General features: G+C 53.7%; 1 protein-coding gene across 13 annotated transcripts; it reads left to right on the top strand.

The window, feature by feature from the left end:
* Positions 1 to 252: 252 nt before the first annotated feature.
* On the top strand, positions 253 to 24,573 carry PPP1R37 (protein phosphatase 1 regulatory subunit 37). 13 transcript variants are annotated; one of them, XM_049795125.1, is made up of 15 exons: positions 611 to 701; positions 4,465 to 4,589; positions 5,061 to 5,833; positions 8,742 to 8,839; positions 9,759 to 9,804; positions 12,852 to 12,952; positions 15,667 to 15,786; positions 17,256 to 17,406; positions 18,211 to 18,366; positions 19,796 to 19,908; positions 20,222 to 20,363; positions 20,831 to 20,997; positions 21,563 to 22,484; positions 22,907 to 22,995; positions 23,090 to 24,573. In XM_049795125.1, the coding sequence occupies exons 3-14, from the start codon at positions 5,806 to 5,808 to the stop codon at positions 22,987 to 22,989; spliced, it is 2,127 nt and encodes a 708-aa protein (XP_049651082.1). In that variant the 5' UTR covers positions 611 to 701; positions 4,465 to 4,589; positions 5,061 to 5,805; the 3' UTR covers positions 22,990 to 22,995; positions 23,090 to 24,573. The 13 variants fall into 13 exon arrangements, with proteins under 13 accessions (XP_049651076.1, XP_049651075.1, XP_049651082.1 ...); XM_049795124.1 differs by having other exon boundaries at positions 621 to 701; positions 3,970 to 4,589; XM_049795120.1 differs by lacking the exon at positions 611 to 701 and adding an exon at positions 719 to 4,120.
* Positions 24,574 to 24,917: the final 344 nt, after the last annotated feature.

Here is a 24,917-nt window from a genome sequence, read left to right as displayed (position 1 = left end):
ACACGGGTTTCGAGTCGTACCCGCTCATCTTCCTTCCCTCTCCCGACTCCTCCTCCTCTCGCCCCCCTCCCCCAGCGTGGCGAAAGTGCGGCGGCCAATCCAACGCTGCTCCCGCCGCCGGCCCCTAACGATTCGTTTCCGCAGATTCGCCACCGCCGTCCGCGCTGCTCCCGGAGCCGGAACGGCCCTGAACCCAGCGGCGGGGCCTTATCCCTTCCCCGTCCCACCCCCGCCCACCCCACCCCTTCCTCTTCCTCTTCCACCTCTATTTCCCTTCCCCGCTTCTCCTTCCTCCCTTCCCCGCCGCCGTGGCGAAAGTGCGGCGGTGGAGGTGCAGGCCGCTGCGGTGCTGGCGGGTGGCGGCGGCGGCTCCGCTCCGCTCCGTCCGGTCCGCGGTGGCCGTTCCCGTTCTCCCCTTCCCTCCCCGCCGCGTAGCGGCTCCTCAGCTCCGGGCGATGCCCCCGGGGCTGCGGTGAGGAGGGAGAACTCCGCCATGGAGGTGCCGGGGCAGGGTAGTGGACCGTCGACCGTCCCCCCCGAACCCGGTAACGAAACCCCGCCGCCCGTTGAGGTTTCCCCCTCTGGGGCGGCTCAGGGAAACGAAGACGGGCGGTTGCGGCCTGGTGCTAAGCGGGTAACGTTTCCCTCCGACGAGGATATCGTCTCCGGGGCAGTGGAGCCCAAGGACCCCTGGAGACACGGTAACCGGGGGCCAGCGGTGGGGGTGGGGATACCGGTTTTGGATACCGGGTTTGGCTCCTCGAGTTGGGGGGGGCCGGGGTTGGGACCGGGCCGGTGCCGAGGAGACCCGAGCAGAGGTCCCCACTGTGGGCCTGCAGGAGAGACACCCCCGCACTAGCCGAAGGCACCCAGGGTTGGGTGCCCGAATGTGGCCTTTGGGAACCACCAAAACCACCGGTCGGGCGGTTCACACCAAAACCATGTGCCCAGTGAAGCCACGGAGGCGAATCAGTGTGGCAGCCCTCGTCGGCTTCAGCCTGGAGAGCATCTCCCGGTTTTGTCACCCTGAGCTGGTGTGGTGGAAACAGTGGTGATGGTTGGGTTCTGCTGGTGCCTTGGGAGAGCCCTGCTTGGCGCCCGGCTTTCCGGCGGGGGTTTGTGGCACCCACTGCCATCATGAAGGGTGATGGTCCTGCGGCAGCAGCGTGGAGAAACCAGTGGCTCTTCCCCAAAGCATTACCAAAGCTTCAGCTGTTCAAGGGAGGAGAAAGGAGACAAGCCAGAGCTCCATGCCTCCAAGGTCCTAGCGGTTTCGGTAACATTTCCAGATGCTGACATCCACCCCAGTCCCTCCAGCAATGTGGGGAGCTCAGCACTGCAAGCAGAGGGCTGTCGTGTTCCAAAAAAATGTCTCCGGATGAGAGGCACGGCCAGAACACAGGGTCCAGTGAAACGCCAGCGCCTGTTCTCCTGGCATTCCTGGATCCGCTGCCAGTGGGTGCCAAACCCATCAGGGACCCCGCTCACAGCCCCTCTGCTGGCCTGGGTGAGGGGCTTTGGAGCAGGATGCCTCCAGGGCTCCCAACAACTGCATGATCTGGCTGGCTGCCAATTTCAGGACATTCTTTATACTGTACTGAAACATGGGAACCAGCTGGTAAAGGATGTTGCGCTACAGTACGAGCACGGCTATCCCAAAAGCTCTTTGCGGGCCGCTGCACCGCAAGCTGCGTTTCTCTATCCCAAACTGAACTGCTGCAGCATCCTGCCACCAAAAATCGTTGGTAACCGGCAGCCACACCTCCTTTTTGGGAACAAAACAGCCCCTTATTTTCATTTTTACTGCGTCATGAGCCAGAAACTGGGGTTTTCCCCAAGTTTTTCCCAGTCGCACACCTCCTTGGCTGACGAGACCCATTCCAGTTTCACCACGCAGATGTCAGGTGTGACCTAAAAGGTGCTGGATCTCGCTATGTATCACTAATTAATTCTGGTTTCGTTGCTCAGTGATAGCTGGCTCATCCCAAGGCGATGACTGGTAGCCAGATGCCTCCGTGCAATATCTCCAGCAGTGGAGAAAAACTGCTTGCTAACGTGTTCTTGTTGTTTATATATCCTGCCAGCTCTGTTAATATGAAATTTCCATCACTGTGATACTGCTCTGGATGAAGACATGACATTTGCCTGGCAAAGCAAACCTGGGGCTCGTCCCCCAAGCCCTTTTCTGCTGCTCCAGAAAACCAAACGTGGTTCAGCACTCTCAGATGAGCCGCTCTCCCCAGAGGGAGCCCAGGAGGGACATATTCCTCATCCGAGCTCGCCTTTCCCGAGGCTCTGGGCATGCTGGCTTGGAGCTAGAGGCTTTCTCCAAAGGCATCGCGCCCTTCAGGTGTTGGGGACCTTTTCTTTCAAACTATTTAACCTCAAACTTCAGCCCCTGAAGACGCCTGGTGTGAAGGCCCAGAAAGCAAATTTTCCCTCTCTAATTATAGAGGAATCCCATATGTTGCTGATAGTTGTGGCACTGTGGAAACTGGCATCATTAGGGGCAGAGCTGGCATCTGGCACCTGCCTTTGCCTTGACTTCAGGAGCGCATTGTCTGTGACGCGACTTTTAGTCTTCCTCTCACGTGTGCATAACAACTATTTTTATTCAGGGCTTTATTTATCTCCCATTTATCATTCATTGGGTAAAATTACTCCGGTGGACGCGCCTCTGCTCGTTTAACTTCCTTCTGGCTACTTGAATCCAAGGTCTCCTTCCCAGCTGGTACCAGCAGGGCCGGTTTTGCCAGGCAGCACGCGGCGTGCGGCTTGACGACGCCACTCGTGCGTCGGTTTGGATCCTCCTCTCTGGTGTGCTTGCCACCCTGAAGTGCTCGAGGGCTTGAAACAGGAAGGTAAAGAAGGCGTATGGTTTATTGCAAAGCTTTGCGCTACACAAGGTGAAGGAGGAGGTGCGTTTAGAGCATCGTTAGCGTCATTTAACGGGCAGTGGGTCCATCTGCTCCTGGTTTGTCACCCCACAAGGCAGACGCTTGGTTATTTTTAAAACTGGCGATATCCCAATGTCATCAGTTCCCTTGCCTCTCACAGAAACACCCTGCTTGTACACCAGGAGGTAGTTGATGGCTTCATACCATCACGTTTCTTACTGAATCAAGTACTGTTGTGGTTTTTTTTTTAATATTTCTCTTTTTTTTAGCTTTTTTTTTCCCTTTGAGACTGTTGCACCTTTAAAGCATCCTGATCTGGCAGAGCTACCTGAGCTCCTAGATAAATGGCCTCCCTACAGACCCGTGTCGTGTTCTATTCGTCAACCTTCCTTTCTGTGAAACCTTGTCCATTAGCATTAATTATTTCTGCCTTTAATTCTTTATTGCCAGGCTGCAGTACCGGCCTCTCTGCTGCCTCACCCGCATCCATGTCAGGTTAAATTACAACGCTTTCCTCTCTGACCTTCCTCTTTGCTCCTTCCCTTTGGCGGCCATGTGGCCGGTGGGTCTCTGCTGGCCCCATAACTCTGCCAACGGAGGCGCTGTGCCAAGTTGAACCCAGAAGACCTGAAAGCTCATCCTGTTTTTTCCCCACCTTGTTCTCCAACAATTCCTGTCTTGATTTAAGCCCATGCAGGTCCAAGGGGTCGGCTAGGATGGGATATGTGCCAGATATACCTGGAGAGGGGAGGTTTTAGGGCCAGACGCTGCTGCCATCTGTCTCCCTCAGCTTGCCAGGCTTCCCTGCTGCACCGGTGCCCCGCGGGCGCTTGGTTTGTGGGTGCCACGTTATTCATTGGGAAATGAGCCAGAGCACAAGATGAGGGGGAAAAAGTGCCCCTTTGTTTCCTTCCCCCCTTCCTACAGCTTCGCCAACTGCTTTGTTAGAAAGCAGTTAGAAAGGACCCCTGCACTCGGGGAGAGGAGCCAGAGGCTTCCCCTGCCGTCAAGTTGCGTCTCCTGCTATCTCCAAAGCACAGGAGGGGAAAGACGTCTTCATCTGATTCCTCAGGATACAGCCAAGAAACCACAGCAGCATCGCGAAGGAGTGGGTGTGGAAACCCAGGTTAAAGAAAAACAAACCCAGAGGCGTCGTGTGGGTGAAGTCCTGCCATCCTGAGTGTTCAAGGTCTTGGTGTGTTCGGTTTGGACCGGCATCGATGGTGAGCATCGTGAAAGCGAGGAAGCCTGGGTCACTGCAGGTGTCAGGGTGTCTGCCGATGCAGGAGAGACCCCGGGGAGAGCTGATGCCCGTGGCCATCGGGTGGAGAAGCTCCATAACCCACCTAACTGGCAGGTGCTGTTCCCCCCAAATGCGGGATCCAGTGCCCTTTGTTGGAGGAAGAGCAAATCCGGGTGTTGGGGTGACTCTGGCACTGCCTTCCTCTCCCTGCATCGAGTGCCACCAGACCGAGAGCGAAGGAGACGCTTGATTGCCAGCAAACTCCTCTGCTGGGTTTGGGGTTTTTTTTATGCTTCCCTAGAGAAGAAAATAATTTTCTTGCAGCTGCTGTTCCCCTTGCGTGGGAAGACAGGACGTGAAGTCTCGCCTGGGAGAAGAAGCAGCAGCAGGATGCTCCCGAGCAGAGGCAAAGAGTTAAGAGATCTCATTTGGTGACCTCAGGGATGGAGGTAAATAGTTTGATTTAGATCAAATTAAAGTCACTGCATTTTCCTGGCCTGATCGGATTTTGGGACGTACTCCTTGAGCAGCTCCCTGCTGCCTACATCGGCTTCCACCTCCTTTTCCTTACACTCTGCCTCCTGGGACATGGGCTTGAAGCAAGCGCAGGGAGCAAAACTAAGCAAAATGCAGCATGAACCTGTGAAAAATCAGCTTTTATCTTCTGTGACGCAGAGGCTGAGAAGACCAGATGGCTGCAGCCAGCGGCTAATGCTGCCTGTTAATAAATAACGACCTGTTTGCTTTGGTGTTGTGTTGTTTCAGGCTTGGGCGTGGTACAGAGGAGCGGGTGAAGCAAAACCTGCCGTGGGCAGACTGGTTAGGGGGCACTGAAATGTCGTTTTTCGCAGGAAGAAGCGTTATTTGCATTTTAAACTTTATCCATGACCCTTTCTGGGGTTTTTTTCTGAATTTTCCAGGCTTTCTGCCGGTGCCTTGTCAGCTGAGCGGCTGTGGTTTGTGCTTTCCAGTGCCCGTGCCGTCGCTGGAGCAGGTCCCGGTGAAGCCGGCAGCCGCTCTGCCAGGAGCTGTGGGCTAAAATTAGTGGAAAATTAGTGGATGAAACACATTGTACTACACAGGAGGTTGGGAAGTACCTTCGATATTGCTCTTTGGATCTTAATCCGCCAAGCAATAATAAAGAGATTAATTGATAAGGTAGTTAACTCTGATTGAGGATATTAGCACAGGGTTTTAAAATGGCAGAGGGAGGCGGGACGTGAGTGGGGTCAAAGCCGGTCATCACTTTGGTAATAAATCTTAGTTCTTCATTAGGGAAATACGTTGAAGTCTTGTACAGCCACTGTTCTGGGGGGACCTGAAGCGCCATGAGACAAGTTCTGGTTTCCATCTCATTTTGTCCTTTAACATGATTATTTTGGGGGCAGACTTTAAGGAAGGAGAGATCCAAGACATGGTCAAGGATGTTCCAAATGGAAACCTGCACTGTCTCCAGCCTGTTCTTTCTAAAACCAAATCTTTGAAGCTGCGGGTAATTCCACCCAAGCCAGGAGTGAGCTGCGCTTTGCTCACTCAAGTCACCTGCCCAACTGTGTGTAAATATGTATTTTATCAAATTTGTTTGCCAAACAGCTCTGCTTTGTTTTACGGATGGCGTCAGAAGCATAAAGCCCTTCTACCAGCTCCGGAGCTGCTGAAGAACACATGCTACGGGATCGGCTTCAGCCCTTGTGTAAGTGCCCTGCTCTGTCAGAAAAAAAGGCTTTTCCGAGAAATTTCAAGGGTTTTTTGAAGGTGGATGTTACAGACATGGCAAATATTTGCTGGTGAGCCACAAGACGGAGCTCAAACAGGAAATATTAATATTGACTTGCAGGCTTTGTTACCACAAACAGGTGGGAGGGCAGCCCTTTGTGAAGGGGGAGAAGAGAAACAAGAAGGGATGGCATGCTCTAAAAACCAGTGTGAAGATCCTTTTTATTTAAAACCCCTGATTTCTAGTGAGCAAATTCTCTCAGAGGGTCTTGGTCCTGATCCTAAGGATGCATCGTTCGGGCAAAAGTAAGAACGTTTTTAGTGGATCTGAGTTTCAGAAGAGTGAGGTGGCCTCAGAGCAAAGCCTGAGCCTTGCAGGAGGAAGAACCGCTGCTCGGTGTTGGCGTTTAGCCTCCTTAAATCTTCGCAAGAGCAAAACCAAGATCAAATTCCAACTGCTTCTACCAGCAGCCCCACCAAGATGATCCGGAGCCACTGCGGAAGAGTTATGGGCCATCTGGGTGATCTCCTGCCAGAAATGCCACAGGGATTGCTGGTTACGGGGACGTACAGAGCGGGCGCCGGGCTCACCGGTGTTCTTGGTCTTGCCTGTACAGTTAGGCAAGTGGTTGCGACTCCGGGGGGGTAAACCCCAGGTGTTTTCCAGCTCCCAACAGATGCGGGAACTCTGGGTGCTTCCCCAGGAGTTGGGAACGGACTCAGCACTGGTGGTGAAGCCTGAAGGAGACTTGGGAGTAGCAGGTGAAAGGTTCCCACCAGTGATCTGGATGCGCTTGTGAGCGTTTAACCACATGGATGAAACCATCCCGGGATGTTCCTTGGGAACAGGGAGTTGCTCCGATCCTCCTGGACCATGGCACCAGCATGGCTCTCAGCATAGGGGACAGCAAGCTTCTTGGTGTGCATTTGCATGTGAAGGACATTGAAAGCAGCTCAAGAAGATCACGAGACCTCTTAATTTCTTCCCGCTTGGTGAGCACCACAAGGCGGGAACGGAGATGTGCCGAGACTTGCGCAGAGGGAAGCGGAAGCAAATCTCCATCCTACAGCAGTGAGGGTTGTTAAAATTTAGGACTTCCACCCAGGAGAGGGCAGACCAAAGCCAGGAACTAATAAAAAACAGATTAGCAAAGCATGCTTGAGTTCCAATCTGGGGACAAATCCTTCAGCCAGGACATTTTGGAGCCAGGTTTGCAGACTCTTGGATTGCCCCATGTCCTTGTGTTCCCAGGATGCTCGTCTGCCTTAGGACAGCAGCGACTCCTTTACCCTCCTCGCTTTTCCAAAGTCATGCTTGGGGTTTTTTTTGAGGAAAGTATTCCTGTGGCAGATGGGATCAGAAACGTCGCAGTGCGCTGCTCATCCCCTCGCTAACCTGAATATTTCTCTTTTTTTAGACACAGGGCTCGCTTGCCCTCAGTGGATTTTCCTCCATGGCACCTTCTTCAGCTCCTGGGGAATTGGCAACCTGACACATCCACGTGTCACTTTAGAGGAGCAAATGTTTTCTGTCTTTTGGGGCGTGAAAGCCGTTCTTAGGTCTCGCCTAGTTAAGCACTCACTTGGGGGTGTTTTTAAACCTTTGCTGCTTTGCTTGGCTGGGTGTTAGCTGTCCCTGCAAACCTCGCCACGGTGGCCTGGGAAGCACTGTAGGGCTAAAAACTGCCAAAACCATGGGGTTTGGGTGGTGCAGCTGAGCTGGGGCACAGCGTTCCCTCTGCCACGTGTTGCTCAGCCCCCATCCTGCTGCAGAGATGCCCAATAAGTTTGTATTGAACAGGAAAAAGATTAAAATAGCCCTCTATTTTTTTGTTTGTTTGTTTTGCAGCTGGTAGAGCATTTAGGTTTTTATTGAGCTCTCTGGGTGTCATAATCCTCAGGCATGGGAGCCAGAGGGGGGGCTTGCTTCGTGCTCTGCCAGATAAAGTTCCTGGGGAATCTGGTTTCACCAGATCATCTTCTGACTGGGGATGGCTTTAGTGTTTGTTTGGGCTGATTGCTGAACCGAAATCACGCCAAAAGCGGAGGTGGGCATCGCCTCACGTGGCTAATGATTCCGCGGCCGCCCGCGTCGCCTTCCCCGGCATCTGGAGCGGCAACATTACCCATGATTCAGGGAAGGCAGAAGCGGTGAGTAAATGCCACTTGGCCACTTGGAGCCGAGCTCAGCGGCAGTGACGGCAGGAAAGTGTCCCTCCCACGGCTTCCAAACGAGAAGCCGAATTTCGAGGATGTATTTAGTAGAAGGTGACAACTCTGGGAGCTTTTAGCCGATGTCTCGTTGACTCAGGCTGATCCACGCCCCCCAACTGAGTCCTTCACACACTGCTCCGGCTGTCTCTGGAAGCTGATTAGGGAAAATCTGGAGTTATACTTGGGGGTGGATGTGCCTTGTCTGGCTCCGTGCCCACACGGCGATCACAAAGTGATTGAGCAAAAACCCAGAAGTTGAGCAAAACTAAAAGCAATAGGAATGTATTTGGCGGCGCTATTTATTAAGCACCACAGCAACTTGCTGAGGTGAGCGGGGGGTCGGGGTTTGTCATCCCGTGACTCTTTTTAAAAGCTTTTCTGCTCCCGAAATTGTGCCTGGAGGAGGCCGGAGGTGCTGACTGTGCTTCTCTGGCCCCTTTTTCTGCCCAAGCAGGAGAGGGCTTGCTCCCATAGACATGTTCGAGCAAGCCCTGCTCAGGTTTTGCTTCGTTCCATCGCCTTTGAACATCCTTAATCCTTGTAATCTCCTTGCCAGGCTCTTCTGCCGGGTGTAAATCCTGGTGGATAGTGGCGTCCAATGGGGGAACGTGGATGTGTCAGTTCCTGCAAATACAACCATAACTGTTAATTCTTACCCTTTACCTTTTCAGCCCAGAACGTGACCGTCGATGAAATCATGACTGCCTACAAGCAAGCCTGCCAGAAGCTGAACTGCAAGCAAATACCCAAACTACTGAAACAGATACAGGTAGAGCTGGTGCGGGTGTTGTCCCAGCACCAAATGATCAAATACAACCCTTTATTCCACGACTTGCCGTAGATTTTTACAGTTGCTGGTGCATCAGGCGGGAATGAAGATTCCTGTTTAAATAGCATGAGCAGGTTTCTGGACAGATGAAACTTGCTGCTGAGCACAAAAGCGAAGGAGTTTGCTAGGAAAATATTATATGTAATTTAACGTGCTGCCAGACCCTGTTTTTCCTTGCTGAAGCTGCATCTGCTGTGCAGGGGGTAGCTCCAGCCTTGCTGGAGGTGGGCTCTGATGTCCCCGCTGCCCCCTGCTTCCTGTCCCACCTTCGAGCCAGGGGATGAGACTTGAATAGGCTTGTTTGCAAAGCGGTTTATACCTCAGATGTTGTTTTAAATGGAAATCTGCACATGTGGTCAGGGGAGGGAAGCCCGTGGGGAGACCGCGCTGAGGGCTGTGGTTTTCCCTGCTGACATGGGGTGAATAAAAGTCCCATTTAAATCCTCAGGCCTGAGAGCAGCCTGCTGGAGCATGATGTTTAAAGCTGTTCCCTTGACCTGGGAGGGAAGATTTTTGCTTTTTCACGCGCTGTGCCTTCCCTGGGCAGCTCCGGTGCCTCCGTGTGCAGAGACAGACCCTCATCTTCATCAGCCACTCTTCCTTGTAGAGCTTGAAGACCTTGTCCTAGGGAGGGTCACCACGTTTCCTCATGATTTGCATGGATCCAGCCTGCAAAGTGCCATAGGTGGCAGCTTTGATTTCGAGTGAATGTCAGGCTGAGAGTTCCCGTACCCTCTCTTTGTTTGGGAGAGGATTTGCCCTATTTGTCATGTTAACTTTGTTATTCTAATGCGTTAATTCCCCTCTCCTTCCTCCTCCTCCTCCTCCTGAGTATGAAATGCTGCTTTTTCTTTTGCAGGAATTTAAAGATCTGGCTCCCAGGATAGACTGCTTAGATCTGAAAGGTATGCCCCTTTTCCATCACCAGGGGATTTTATTTTTCTTCTGGGCAATCCTGGTGTTTCACTCCATTAGTACGGCTCTTGCTGCAGTCATGGTCCCACCTGGGGCTCTTGCAGGCTAGAGCAGGAGAGAGCCTTAAGCCCAGCACGAGCAGAAAACTAAGTACCAGAGGTGTTTCTGTACGAGGGGTATTAATGTCATGGTCAAGGAGCACCAAAAAAGCAACAGAATAGCTTCAGCAGCCCCTCAAGCAGCGGACTGTCCCTCAGCATCTCCAAGCACTGTCCGCATACCCCCCTGCCTCGCAAAACAGCTTGTTTGGGTTTTGAGTTAGAGCTGAGCCAAAGCAGGTTTGCCAGAATATTTTTCCGACGGATGTCTCAAAACTCCTTGTGCAGCGGGAAAATTGGAAAGGCATTCCAGTTAATTCTTCTTTCTGCAAACATCTTTGTGTTGTGAACAATGGCTTTTGTGGAGTATCTCCTGTAGCTCCAGGTAGGAGAGGAAGAAGGTTGCCTTTGCTTCCCTGCAAGGTCTCTGCTAGGCAAATATTTTATGAGGCGGGGGTTCTTCTCACAGCAGCTCGCTGCCTCTTGCCTTCTTCTGGTCTCCTTCCCTTCCTAAAGAGCCTCTTCTCCCCCCCTGCGCTGGGGCATACCTCCCAAAACCAACCTGGGAGACTGGCAGCAAGAACAGTCACATAGCACGGATGCTCCCGCAACACAGCTGGGGAAAAGATGGAATGGTCAACATTGGCCAGAGCGTTCTTCCTTTGTGGAGTGATGGTGTTGGTGGTGTTCCTCTCAACCCTTGGTTGTCCTGGCAGCGTCTGCCTCTTGCTGAGGTCCTGCCCAGGCTGTCCCAGTTTCCCAATGAAACTCATTGGGTGCATGAGTGGATGTTGTTTGCTCTGGCAAGATCCAGCTTGGCTCTAGGGACAGAAGCCATCTGCAGGGGCTGCAGCCTTGGGGTTTAATCCGTAGCATTTAGTGCCTTTTGTCACTTATTCAGTGTTGTGGGTGTGAAATCCGAAGGCTGGGGAACCACAAGGAAATAACCTCACTTCAAGGGGAGCCGGGGTGTCTGTGTCCTGAGCTGATTCACCTGGAGGAGGACAGATGTGCTGCTGGAGGAGTAACAATGCAAGCTTGCCCAAATGTCCCCCCAAAATAAATTTTTTACAGGCCCCATTGCCATCATTTGGACTCAGTTTTGTCAGACAGGGCTTTTTTCTTGACTTCTTGCAAATCCTGCAGTCAGCTGGCTGGGCAACTGGAGCCTGTGTCCCACCTTCCCCTAGAAATGGGGGTTTCTCGGAAGACCCCAAGCAATGCAGAAGCCTTGGCTGCTGCTTGCTTTATGCCATTATATGTGATATAATGCCGGCACAGCCCAGACTCAGCTGTCAGCGATGGGTTCATAGTCCCCCTCCACAGCACTTGCTTTGCTTGACCATTTCCCACCTGGTGTTCAGCTGCCTGCACTGTGTCCCCTGTTGCGATAGTTATTACGACAGAAACAAAGCTCTGGGTTTATTTTAAGCTGCTTTTTCACTCGAGCCAGAGACATTGCCTCTTCCTGCTTTGAGACATAAGAGGGAGCTGATGAGGGATCACCACTCGCCCTGGTCTTGTTGAGTGAATTCCCAGCTCCGCAGGGTGAGATCAGCCCATGGCTTCGCTCCGGCATGGAACAGGCGATCTATTTGCAAAGCATGGGCCGGTTCCCCCTTGCTGTTGCCTTCATTGACGAGGCTAATACCAGCTGGTGGGTCGCAGGTTGGTGGGGCTGCCAGAGACCCCAGCAGTCAACCATTTGCTGCTGCATTTTGGGCTTTCAGTGTTTTGGAGGGGATCGATGGAGTTGCAGGCAGTGGTGCATGAGACCTGGCTGCCATTGCATTGTTCTTCATACGGGGAGGGGACGGGATCTACCAGTGTTTAGAAGGAAAGGCAGAGCCTCCACCTCCATGTGGAATGTCTTCCCCTCCCCAAATTTGGTTTGCCTGGCAAAATCACCTGCTGGCGATTGACACTGTGTCTAAAAGCAGCCAGCACTGATGCTTATTGGGGTAAAACTTCCTCCTCTTTCAACCAGAAGTAGCTTGTGTAGTGCTATGGGGAGAATCACAGCCCCGTAAGCCAGTGGGGATGAGCTGTCATGGCTTGTCTGTGGACTGGCCAGCCCCTCGGGCCTCAGAGACTTGCTGCTGTGCAGGGTTGGCAGGGATGATCCAAGGAAATAAGGAGAAAAAAAAAAAGTAAATAAAAAGCCCAAAGTCTTGGGAAATGTTCTTCAAGCAGCTTGTGCCAGCACTTCCCTAAATTGAAATGTGAATAATTTAATTTGTCGGAGGCAGCAAAACAGCTTGTGTATTTACGATGCGCGTGCAGGGATTTAATTTCGACCCTGTGGTGCTTTTATGTAGCAAAAGGAGCAATCAGCCAGCCATTAATTTGTCAGCGGAGATGCTCATAATGTAATTCCAGATGGACCGAAGCTGGTGAGGGGCTGGCTTGTTGGGAAGACGGCTCTTTGCCCAGTGAGGAGACAGAAATCCCAGGTTTCAGTGACTTAGGTGGTGAAAGCATTGCTGCTGTGGCTGGTCTGTGTTGGGGGAGCAACCATGCTGGTTTTTAGGTGGATTCCACAAATCCTCCAAGATCACTGCGTGTAATCAAGCGAGAGACATCCTTTACGAAGTCTGCCTGTGGATCCCTCTCCCAGCTTGTGGCACTGGTGGTGAGCCCCAGCATGGCTTTTGGGGCTCCCTGCAATGACTGATCCCTGTCTGTTAATGAGAAATACTCATCCGAGGTGATGTTTCCACTGCTGGGCCAGACACACATGAATAAATCAATGTGAATGCCCAATATTGGATTTGAATTGCCCTTCAGGCAGGTTGTTCGAAAGATGGGCTGCCTCTGAACGGGGGAGAAAGTCACCTTTCCATGTGTTCTCTGTCCTGCGGTTTGGGGCTCTCAAGCTCACAGCTGTACGTGTTACATGCTGAAGCACCCAAATTCACCTTATTTTGCTCTTTTCCCAGGGGAGAAGCTGGATTACAAAGCCTGCGAGGCGCTGGAAGAAATTTTCAAGCGGGTCCAGTTCAAAATTGTCGATTTGGAGCAAACGAGCTTGGATGAAGATGTAAGTGGTCATGACCTCTCCTGGCTTCTTGTTTCTGTTTCACAGCTAATGCAAACCTCACGGGGTTTGTGGTCAGTCCTTAACTCCTGGGTATTGACTTATTTTTTGGGGGCTGTACTGTGTTGCCATACCCATTCCCTTCGTACCCATGCTCATATTTAGGTCTGCTAAATAAGCAGACCTAAATTGTGTCTGCAGCATTTGCTGCTCCAAAATGAAGAAGTTAACTGCTTGCTCTGAAGCCCAGGTGGCCACGAAGCTCTGAGGCATTTTTAAATACATATTATAAAAGCTGTTCTGAAAACTGAGGGAATTGTGGGTAGCTCTCAGACGGCTTTTCGGGGCTGAGGATGAAGTTCAGGCTCCCTTCTGCACATCCTGTCCTGACTTGCCTTCTTCCTCCCTCGCAATGCCTGGGGCCCTGAGTTCAGGTCCCAGCGGGTAAGCGGAGGAGGTTAAAAATTAAGGAAGTGGTTAAAAATTACTTTAGCCAGCTCCAATTCTGAGTTCCCCTTGCTCGGGAGCATTCCCTTTCAGTCCTCGCCTCTTCAAGGGTCTTGTTTTTCCCACATCGTCCATCCCTACCCCGAACCTGGCTTCAGACATATCTTGTCCCTTTGCTTGGAAGTCCTTGATGCTTTTTTCCCCTCCATTTTCCCTGCTCGAGCAGCGCTTTGGGAAGGCTCAGAAGTCACAAGCTTCTCGGGGCCACTTCCCACATCAGATACGAAGAGGGGAAAAAAAAACGTGACTTGGATGGTGGCTCCTGATCGGACCCTGTGATGGCACTGGCTCTGAGCCACAACAGTTTCCTGCTGACCTTGTCCCATCCTGGGGCCGTGCCAATGCAACCAGCCAGGATCCCACCTGACTCAGGCACTGGGGGCACAATCCTGCTGGACTGCCAGCGGGGCCACAGCCCCAGGACAGGGCTGTTTGGGGGATGGATGAGTCCCCTGACAGCACTGCAACCTAGCAAGGGACGTGGGGCTGTAGAGCAGGGACGGACTGGCTCAGCTCATGACATCTTTGGCCATAAAATGGTCCTGGGCTTTGTTCCACTCGTTATCTTGCAGGAGGAACAGTTATACATTAATAATTAAACGTATCCCGTGGCTTCAGAGCTGGACAGTGCGGGCAGAGGGATTGCAGACCTCGGCACTTTATGCCTTTCTCTTCCCGTTGCAGTAGAGCAAGACCGGTTGCGGTAGAGCAAGACCATCTGCTGGGCACTAGGTGTCCAACGTGACTCCCTGTCTGCTGCCGGGGGTGAAAAAGCCATGGAGAGTTAACGCCGGCTCCCCGCAGCCCTGAGACCTTCTGCTCCTGTCCCTGTCCCTCAAATTCATTCAGCATCAACAGCTTTTTTCTCCCGGGTGCGTCACGCCAGGGACTTAGTCACCCAGATTCTTCTCATTTCCTGCAAATGAGCATCCGCTTTCCAGCAGAAAGTCCTGTTGTTCCCCGAAGACCTGTTCCTTCTCTTGTTTGCCTTCATGCTGGTGTTTTCCAGTCCTCCAGGTCTCTCCGCATATTTTTTTTCTGGAAGCCTTGCAGCACTTTTGTGGCTCTTCTCTGCCCGCTCCAGCATATCTTTCAGCTAATTTTCTCCAAAGAGACTCATTATGTAATTAAGCAAATTGTTCCGCTTCTGCCGTAGGAGCTTTAGACGTTTCACAGGCACGAGTCCTGATCTGCTAATCCCTTTCACTCCTAACCCTGCTATAAGTCTTGGGTTTTATACTTTTTTTTTTTTTTAATTAGCCCGATTGGATTATTGAGTGGTTTCTTGGCTAGGAAAGTGTCACTGCTGCATGTTGAGCTGGATAACCCCACAGGGAGCAGACAGGCACCAAGCCAATAGCCCAGCCTCAGCTCAGGTTCAATATCCAGGAAAAAACCCAAACCAAATCATTTTCCCGTGTCCTCTGAAGCGTCGTTCAAGTGCCTGCATGTCCCTGGTGCCGTAACCTGCTCCAGCTGAGTTTGCTTTCTCTCCCGGTTCCAAGAGGGACAGGGGAGGGGTTGAATCCCTCCGCAAGATGTCTGTGTTGGGCTCACTAGTGGAAATCTTTGCCCGCAGGCTTTACCTTGGGGAGGTGGCTCTGCTGGCACAGCCTATGGCAGGGAATGGCTGCACCGGAACCGTCATCCCATCCCAGGCTCTGCTGGGTCCCCATCTGCCCCGGTGACAGTTCCTGAGCACATGCCTGGTGGTTGGGACAGGGGGAATATGGCAAGATGCCTTTTTTTGCCAGGGGGGCACAGAAAATCTGCAGCGAACCCCTCGAAGAGGCTGGAGAGACCCAGGGAGGACCTGGCTGTGCCGTGGCCTGGGGAGCACCCCGGGCTGCTGCAGGGCTGTTACAGGGATGTGCAAAGTGCCACGGTGCCAGCAGGCACGGGGACGGGTGGAATCGTCACCTGAGGTGCGATTTGTTTGTGCTTGAGGTAGAAGGAAGGGGTTTTGTTGCCTGGGCTGCCTTGGGCAGGGATCATGGACCGTGTCTGCAAGAATTTAAGGACTTAATACCAGAGCGGTGACAAGACATCGTGCGAGAGGCGTCTGGAGGAGCCAGCTTCTGCCCAAGCCACTTGCATCCTAGCACAGCAAAACCTCTTTTTTTTTTTCTTTTTTTTTTTTGACTCTCAAACCCTGCTCATCCTCTGCCTGCCTGCTTAATGTAGCTTTTCCATCTGCCTTCGTTTTGCAGGGCGCCTCAGCGTTATTTGATATGATTGAATATTATGAGTCGGCAACGCACCTCAACATCTCCTTTAATAAACACATCGGCACCCGAGGCTGGCAGGCAGCTGCCCACATGATGAGGAAGGTTTGTGCTCCCTTGTGAATATTTTCGGCACCTGCTTTTAACTCTCTGCAGCCACACAGGTAGTCTCGAGTGAGTCTTTCAAAAGACTCCCAAGACCGGAGGTGTGGTTTTGTGCTCACCTGTCCAGAAAACCACCTGGTTCAGAAAATCCTTGTTACCCGAGGCTCAGAGGCAATGAAAAAAAAATCACCCTTCCCACCTGTCTAATGCCTCAATGAGCACCTGGAGCATAGAAAATAGAAATGTAGATCCCAGCAAAAAAAAGAGAGCAGGCTGTTATTAGTGGCGTGCTCGCAAGGTCAGCCTTTTGAGCTGGGTATTCATTATCTTTACAGCAGGATGACTAGGGCCGAGGTTTGGCTTTTGCAGGGCTAATTAACCTCGTTGTTCGGCGCTTGAGTTCGCTCTGAAAGCCGAGTGCAGAGGAGGCAGCATCTCGTGCTCCCCACTCGGGGCGTGGCGCAAAAACACCCTCGATCAGCAATTACCTCTCGACCTGCTAATTTTAATTGCGGCGCTGCCAGTGTTTCACCCAATGCTGCTGGTGTGTTGCACAACTCTGGTTGGAAAGCCAGGGTCCTGGTAGCCTTCTCTGCCCTGTGCAAGTGTCTTTGCACTGGGGCTGATATCGGGAACTGGAGCTTGCGTGGTGCAGGCAATGCCCACACCATGTTTTGGAGAAACCAAATGTCACCCCACAGTGCTGGCCGACCCTGTAATGATGCTTTAAAACCGGCTGCATGTACACAGGTGCAGTGAAGGAGCTCGAGATGTCCTTGGGACGTTGGGGCTCTTAGTTTCTGGGTAGGCGAAGGAGAATCTGGAGGTGTGAAAGGGCTTATGTTAGCACCCAGAATGGTAAATCAGCGCAGTGGCCATTGGCATGCTGTACATCTCAAGTGGGAATAGATGGCATGTGCAAAGCCAGAGAAGGATTTTAGGGCTTGGAGGCAAATCCCAGACAGGGGACACATGTCTCGATGCCTTCCCAGACCCCGGATCCAGAGAGCTCAGGGCAGCACATCCTCGGATGTGTAAGGCCGAGGGAAGCTTTTCTTTTGAGAATGTGATGCTGCTGTAGTCACCTGAAGTGCATCCTCCCCGGTGCTGTAGCTCGAGGGTGACAGCAGACTCGGTACGGAAGCAATTATCTGGGAGATAAAGTGTTTATCTGGAATTGTGTGGTTCGAGTGTGAAGCTTGGTGTGGGCTGTCCTGGCACACGGGATTATCTTGAGTGGTTACTCCTGTCTCTCTGCCTCTTATCTGAAGCCTGTGGGGTGACCAGAATGATGATTCGAATGGGCATAAATCATCCCAGGAGCTCTTACCTGAGCGTTAGTAGCCAGGATGGGACTTGGCCTGTGAAAGAGCTTGGCCTTAAACCTGACCTAGAAAAACAGCCAAAAAACCACAGCGGCTGAGACTGCGTGGGGCCAAACACTGATCCCTCTCATGTCTTCCTCCCAGACAAACTGCCTCCAGTACCTGGATGCCCGAAACACACCCTTGCTGGACCACTCGGCACCCTTCGTGGCACGCGCCCTCCGCATCAGCAGCAGCTTGAATATCCTGCACCTGGAGAACGCCAGCCTTTCAGGACGCCCGCTCATGCTGCTAGGTGAGTCACTGGAGAACAGGCACCGAGCTCAGGCATCTGTAGCGCCCACCTGTATCCCAAAACATGGTGAGATGACAGCTGCACGGGACAGAGTGGTGCCAATGCCGGGCTTGCCCTCCCAGCGATGCGCAGTGAGGTCTTGGGGTGGTCACTGCTGGCATGCCCTTGCCGACGCATGGCAGAGCCAGTGTCTGCCCCAGGTGGGAGATCCGGTGTTTCTGTGCCAGCCCAGCCTGCGGGCAGTGGGTGTAAGGCAGTTCTGGGTGGCCCCTGTCGTTAAGCTAATGAATTAGTGATAAATCATAGCCTGGCTGGAGCTAATGGCGGTGTTGTGATAACAGCAATGAGCTAAGGGTTCAGGCAGGCGAGTGTTTCTGGGGTTTAATTGTTTATTAGGTTGGCTTAGTTGGAAACAGGCGATGTGGTGGTGAGGGCACCTGCCCTGCGAGAATTGATACCTGTTCCGACTAGGAAAGAGCAGCTCCTTTGTGCCGGCATGAGCTGCCGCCACTTCCCTCTGCGGGTGGGAGGGCATAAAGGGGCTTGCATGGGATCCTGCTGCTGGCCATACACCTCAGAAATCTGACCAGGGCTTTCAGCTGGTGTCCCGACAGCAACCGTGGCGGGTGCTTGATGCAGCCATGAGCTCATGCTGGAGTCCGCGCATTTTGTGGCAGAGCTTTGGGCTCGGATGGGCACAAGCGCTCATAACGGTGCAGCCAGGATGTTCCCAAGCCCGTGCCTTTTCTCCAAGCCATCCCGGCACAGGATGCGGGTTGAGGTGCCAGTTTTCTGCCTTTTCAGCCACGGCTTTGAAGATGAACATGAACCTGCGGGAGCTGTACCTGGCTGATAATAAGCTGAACGGGCTGCAGGATTCAGCTCAGCTTGGCAACCTGCTGAAGTTCAACAGCTGCATACAGATACTTGACCTGCGAAACAACCACATCCTGGACTCAGGTGAGGGCCCCTCGCTGCTCCTTCGGGCAGAAACCCAATTTCCTGGAGTTTTGACCCAGGTTTAAGGCGGTGAGGAACTTGGCTGCAGGGCACAGAGCTCAAGGGGCTGCCAGCGCTGCCCTCAAGCTGAGCCAAAGCAGTAGAAGTGCACAGAGCAACTTCGACATGTCAGAAGGATTTCAGCAAGGTAAACCTCTCAGGTTTTTAAAGCTGAGATCCTTACGGAAACTTTGTTTGCTTCCCGGGCCAGGCTGCGCGGTGCATGGCAGCTCCTGAGCATAGGGAGAGATGGGGATGCCTCGTGCCTCAGTCACGTCTTTTGGCTCCCTCCATCTCTTGCTGCCATCTGTTTTTTCTCCTCCCTGCTCCCTGGAGCCAAACTGAGCGGCCAAATCAACCCACGAATTGTGAAATAATCCCAACCCAGACTTCAGTCCTGGCTGGTTCTGGTCGGTGATGCCGATTACTCAGCCAAGTGCTGCGGTTTGGTGGAGGAGCCATGCTTGCTCCGCATGAGCTGTGGTGGCTGCCTTCAGGTTGGATATAAAGATAGCCGAGCGTGACCAAGTCGGATGTCACTGGTGTTGTTGTGGCCACTCGTGCTTCCGGATGTGTCCCACCCTAAGGTGCAAATATTAATTTGCCGCCTTCCGGGTCAGCTGCCACGTCCCTCGCATCTTTAGGTGCTTAATAACGAGTGGCGCTGGGGCTTTTCGTGTTGGAAGTCGCTTGCTGGGCATTGCTGTGGGTTTCTGCAGCATCGCAGCCTTTCGGGTGCTGTGTGTTTATCAAATAAATAGGTTTGCAGTGATTTAAAACGGTGCCTGCCCTCAGCTTGGGCAGGATTGGACTGGGAAGGTGTACAGAGTGGTGGAGGATCCGTCTCTGCAAACAGCTCCGTAATGCCGTATCTGGCAAAGAAGGGAGATGGTGACCCAAAAGAAGGAGCACCTACCCTACCCACCACCCTCTGCCTGTGACCGGGTGTCATCCTGCATCTCCCCAAGCTGTGGGCAGGCTGAGGAGTGTGCAGGGGGTCGCCCTGAGCTCCCAATGTCCCCACACCTCTGATTCCCTCCCCAGGGTTTACGTACCCTGCTGCTCCAGAGGCGTAGCGCTAATTAATTTTATACACCAAGAGGTTTAATTGCCTGTTAGCACACAGGGGAGTGAGGCGTTTCGTCTGCAGCCGAGGTCAAATTGAGCAGCTGGGGGAAGGGGTTTGGCGGGAGGACAGTGTTCACAGACACTGCCAGTGCCGGAGCTTGGCGTAACGATGCCATGGTTTTTCTCCATCGCTGTCTGTCCTGCCCAGGATCGGGCAGCGCCTGAGCAGAGGGATGGATCGGAGGAAGCAAGTAAAGTGCTGTTAGAGCCGGCAGGATCCGTGCCGGCAGGGGAGGGCTGACCCCCCTGGCTATTTTTCCAGGCTTGGCATACATCTGTGAAGGTCTGAAGGAGCAGCAGAAAGGGCTGGTCACTCTGGTTTTGTGGAACAACCAACTGACTCACACTGGCATGGCCTATCTGGGGATGACGCTGGTGAGTAGATCTTGTTACCTTCCTGGGGGTGATGGCTTACCGTTGGGCGGTCGGCTTTGCTCCCAGAGAGATGTCTCTCCCATGACCATTGGGCTTGGATCTGGGCAGTGGTAGGAGCGCACCGGCACGATTTGCCACCGGTGCTGCATCAGAGGAGAACCTGTCCCTTGTCCTCCCTCCTCTACTGCTGCTCAGGCATCCCCAGGCTTGGCGGTGTGGTTGGAGGAACAGCCATGAATTAAACCCACTCGGGTTTGAGACGGACCCACCGTCCTGTCTGCCTTGAGCTGTTTTTTCCCCTGGGTATCCACAGCCTCACACACAGAGCCTGGAGACCTTGAACCTGGGCCACAATCCCATTGGGAATGAAGGTGTCCGCAACCTGAAGAATGGGCTGATCGGGAACCGCTCCGTCCTTCGCCTGGGCTTGGCATCCACCAAACTGACTTGCGAAGGTGAGCAGAGGCTGGCACTCGCCAGCTTTGCCGACTGCAGCCCCAGTTCACCTGGCAGCTCACCTGCCGAAAGCTCTTTAGGCTCTGCAGAGATTCCCTTGCTCTTAGAGCAGCATGTGGGGTCCGCTCTGGTTCTTGAGAAGGTACCTTGGTCCACCTTGGCTCAGCCCCGCAGCTGCATGGGGTCTTGGGCATGGGGCACAGCACAGCTCTAACCAAAATGCCACAGTCAGCCTATCCAGGGCCACCTCACTCCATGGGGTTCGGTGCCTCTGGCATCTTCTACACCCCACGGAAACCTTTTTGCTCAGCACGCAGGGTTCCTGGGAGCTGGGACCCAACTCCCGCTGACATCCCCCGTCTCTCCCAAAATACTGAGCTCTGCTAGATGCAACCCCAAGGAGCACCATCAGGCGGTTTCACAGCTTATTCGTTGCCATCACTGGTGGCTCTCCTGTCCTTCGCAGGTGCTGTGGCGGTGGCGGAATTCATCGCGGAGAGCCCACGGCTCCTTCGCCTGGACCTGCGAGAAAATGAGATCAAGACAGGTGGCCTCATGGCGTTGTCACTGGCTCTGAAGGTCAACCACTCGCTGCTGCGCCTCGACTTGGACAGGGAGCCCAAGAAGGAGTCGGTAGGTAATGCACCCACTCGCCTGCCCCCCCTTTTGCCTTTTTGGGGGGTCTGGTTGAGCCCCCCTCTGGCAGGAAAACACCGTCCTCAAGGGTGACGCCTCCGGACTTCCGCTCAGCTCCGCTGCTTTCCCGGTTTTCAGCTGAAAATAATTCCTGCCCAGCCTATGGCCATGTGGTTTTGTGCAAACGTTCACCCCTAGGATAATGGCTGATTCCCAGCCAGCAGCCCTGAGGGTGTGCTGAACATGCCCCGACACCGCAGCTTGGGTTGGGGAGGAAAATTTCTGGAGGTCTCTGGGCCAGCCAGCACCCATCGCTCAGGGTCCTGCTCCGCTGAGTGTTCACCATCCCCCAGGATAGGAATCCCATGATCCTGGTGGTGATTGCTTTGAGAAGAAGCTCTTGGGGAACTCATTTCTCAGGTTCCTTGGGAAGTATTAAGGGTGGAGTTAAAAACCATGGTGTTACAGTGTGCCTGGCTGGAAAATAAACGTGGAGGCGATTGTTCCCAGATGGCTGATTTCCAAACGTTCCAAATGACCAATGGTTTCTCTTCCCTCACAGGTCAAAAGTTTCATCGAAACCCAGAAGGCTCTCCTGGCTGAGATCCAGAATGGCTGCAAGCGCAACTTCATCCTGGCCAAAGAGAAGGAGGAGAAGGAACAGAAGCTGCAGCAGTCGGCCTCAATGCCGGAGATCACCGTGACGGAGCCTCTGGAGGATCCAGCAGAGGACAGCCGAGACGGCAGTGCTACCTCTGCTCCGGAAGAGGGGGAAGAAGCCAGGGAGACCCCAATGGCCTCAGAGAATGGGGACACGGAGCCAGCGGAGGATGGCGATGACAGAAACAACATGACGGACTCTGATTCGGACACGGATGAGGAGACGGATGCTGGGTTAGAGACGAAGGACTTGAGCGAAATGCTGCTGAAAAGCCCCGACTCCACTGATGGTGCTTCTGCACCCCAGCCGCTGCTAACCCTGGAGAAGCCAAGGGATCGGCCACCCCCCCTGCCCATCACTGAGGAATCGCAGCGCGATGCTGGCGTAGGGAGTCCTGCCGTCTCTCCAGCCTCCACACCTTCCCAAGGAAACGAGAGAAGGATTTCGGTTTCCAGTCCCGGGCGAGGCCATAAAATCTTCGTGGTGACGCGAGTGGAGAGCCTGCCGGAGCGAGCCACCAGTGCTGCGCACTCAAGGGAGGACACCGCTGCTGTCGCAAAATCCGTTGAGTCCCAGAACCCGGCTCTGGCCATAAAACCTGAACTCCCGGCATCCTGGGCAAACGGAACCATTCCTGAAGCCGCTGCCAGCTTGGCAACACCAAGCATCGGTTCCGACCCCAAGCGGGGCGACCCTGCAGTCTGCGAGAGCTCAGCCCATGACACTCCCCTCCCCAACGGGCTGAAGACGGATTTTGCGCGAGCGCTGCCGGAGGCGTCCGCAGATGGCGATGGCAAAATGGGGAGCTGCGCCGCTGAGCACGGTAAGAGCTCCACAACCCGAACTTCCCCCCAGTCCTGGGAGCCTCCCTCTGGCTGTGCTCTCCCAAAATCAAGTGTGGTGGAGCCCGGGATTTGTGCAGAGCCATTCCCTGTTCCAGCGTCTTCCTGGGACTTAAATCCCCTTCCTCTTTCCTGATGGGATGCCTGCGGGTGTGGTAATTTGTGGTTGGGGGAGGCTTTTCCCGAGGAAGTTTTAATCCAAAGTGAATCTCATTGAGCTTCGTTCTTTGAGGCGCTCCTTAATTAGGCTCCCGAACGAGGTGAAGTTAACAAGCCCTGCAGGAAGCTCATTGAGCCTCTTCATTAGCAGTCAGGCTAACCACTAACACAGTTTTTGGGGAGGGGAGGATGGGAAAACGGGAAGGCGAGCAGGGGAAGGAAATGGTGAGCCATTTGCTTGCAGAGCTGAGCTGCTCCAAGAACGAGCAGGAGCTGGAGGAACTGCTCCTTGAGGCCAGCCAGGACGCGGGGCAGGAGCCCCTGTGACCCCAGGTGAGCGGGGACAGGGGTTTGGGACAGCCCTGGGAGCATCCCAGAGGTCTGGGGACCCCATCGTCTCTCTCTCTCTCCCTCCTCTCTCTTGCAGGTCCTCGGGGCCGCTCAACGTCGAGGGGAGGCTCTGGCGTAGCTTTATTCTCTTCCCACTCCACACAACGATTTAAGAAACCAACCTCGGACTTCAGGACAAAGGGTTATATTCAAATCTTTTTTTTCCCCAAAACAGTTTCCTGCTCCCGGACTCTCTTCCCCAGGCGCCCGATTCGCCTCCCCTGAGCCGAGGGACCCTGCCGTGTCCCCAGGGCGATGGAGGGAAGGGAAGGAGAGCAGAAAAAAATGACCCAGACGGGGACGTCGCCGTTCCCAGCCGTCCCTGCCCTCGCTGGACACTACCTGACGCCTCCGCCTTTTCTTTTTCTATCTTTCTCCGAGGAGGAGATCCCATGCTGGGGCGAAGGTGGCACGGCATCGGTCCCACCAGGAAATTCAAACCACACACTACAGGGACCGAGATGCTGGCGGCACGTGCCGGGAGGAGGATGGAGGGTTGCGCCATCGGGCTGCCGTCGCCCATGGGAGAATGTCTCTCACTAAAGATACCCAGGACAGGCTGTGTCTGCAGCCGCAATGTTTATTTATTTTTAAGTTCCTTTGTTTGTTTGTTTGTTTGTTCTTGGTATATATTTATCATCAGCTGCAAAATTACTGGGTGGGGATTTAGAGGATGGTGTTAGAATTAATTAATTCCTTCTGGGCTAACCTGCAACTGAACTCCTGCTCCAGGGCTGCCAGAAAAAAAAAAAAAAACAACCAGAAACACAAAAAAAAAGCAGCATCAGTGGACACACGGACACACACACACCCCCACCCCCCGCCATGCAAACCCCAACCCTGGGGTCTTTCGCTTCCTGAGGGGCCAGAGCTGGGAGGGGAGCAGCCTGGGGGCTGCCAGGACACAAGCTCCGTCCTTGCAGCCAGCCGTGCTGGCACGGCATCTTCTCAGCAAAGTGGGGAACCTTCCCCCCGTTTTGTTTTTTTTGAGGTGGCGGGGGGGATCTAAGGGTGGGAACCTGACACAACGACAGGAACTGGTCCTTTGGCATCCTCTTTGCTCCGGCTTCCCACCCTGGGGATCCCTCCCGGGGAAAAAAAAACGGCTGGCGTTGGGTGCGTGACTGCCGGCAGTGACACTTGGGGGGGGGGGGGGGGGGCCGTCCCCAAAAAAGCCCACCTCCCTGTGCTCCCCAGGGCTGGCTGAACCCCTCTGGGCCCGGCGGACGGTTTTCTCAGGGAGGGTGTGAACTTGGGAGGGGCCGGGGGGGTGTCCTGCCTAGCATCACCGCTGAGGAAGGGGGGAAGGATATGTCGCTTTTCTTTAAGTGCAATAAATCTATCAGGGAGCTGCAGGGGCGGCCGGGGAGGGGGGGGAGACTGGGATGAGTGGGGGGGCTGCTGAGGCGCTGACACTACGGCCAGGGGCTGGCAGCCATCGATCTGCTGGTGTTTGTCATTTCTTTCTGTTGTGTATTTTTGTTAACACTGTTTTCTATTAAACGAGATCTGCATTCGTCACCGACTCACCCCCGTGTGTTTTGGTGCCTTATGGGCAGCGTTTGGGTCATCCCACCTCAAAAATCAACTTTTGTGGGCCTTTATGAAGTAAATTCAGTGATTAAACCACCCCACCCCCCCACCCTGAAAAAAAACCCGAGGAGGATTTTCAGAGTGGGTGGGAGACGAGAGCAGGCCACTCTTCCGTGATTAATTAATGCTGATGATGCGCCGGTTGTACCCCCCTCCCCACACCATCAGCATCCCTCCCAGCAGTGATTTGGGCTGATTTCCCCCCAAAATTGGCACCCCCTTATTGCTTTGTCCAGCCTCTTGCCCCCCCAAGACCCTCCCTAAGGAGGACG

This window comes from Accipiter gentilis, chromosome Z (genome assembly GCF_929443795.1).
Source record: "Accipiter gentilis chromosome Z, bAccGen1.1, whole genome shotgun sequence".
NCBI classification, from domain to species: Eukaryota; Metazoa; Chordata; class Aves; order Accipitriformes; family Accipitridae; genus Astur; species Astur gentilis.
This window is presented reverse-complemented; position numbering and strand designations above follow the sequence as displayed.

Bases quoted from the DNA above. Each gene is read 5' to 3' on its own strand.
- PPP1R37 (XM_049795118.1), top strand. From the start codon at position 494: ATGGAGGTGCCGGGGCAGGGTAGTGGACCGTCGACCGTCCCCCCCGAA. The intron at 8,840-9,758 runs GTAGAGCTGGTG...TTTCTTTTGCAG, and splicing joins AACTACTGAAACAGATACAG to GAATTTAAAGATCTGGCTCC. The intron at 15,787-17,255 runs GTTTGTGCTCCC...TCTTCCTCCCAG, and splicing joins CTGCCCACATGATGAGGAAG to ACAAACTGCCTCCAGTACCT.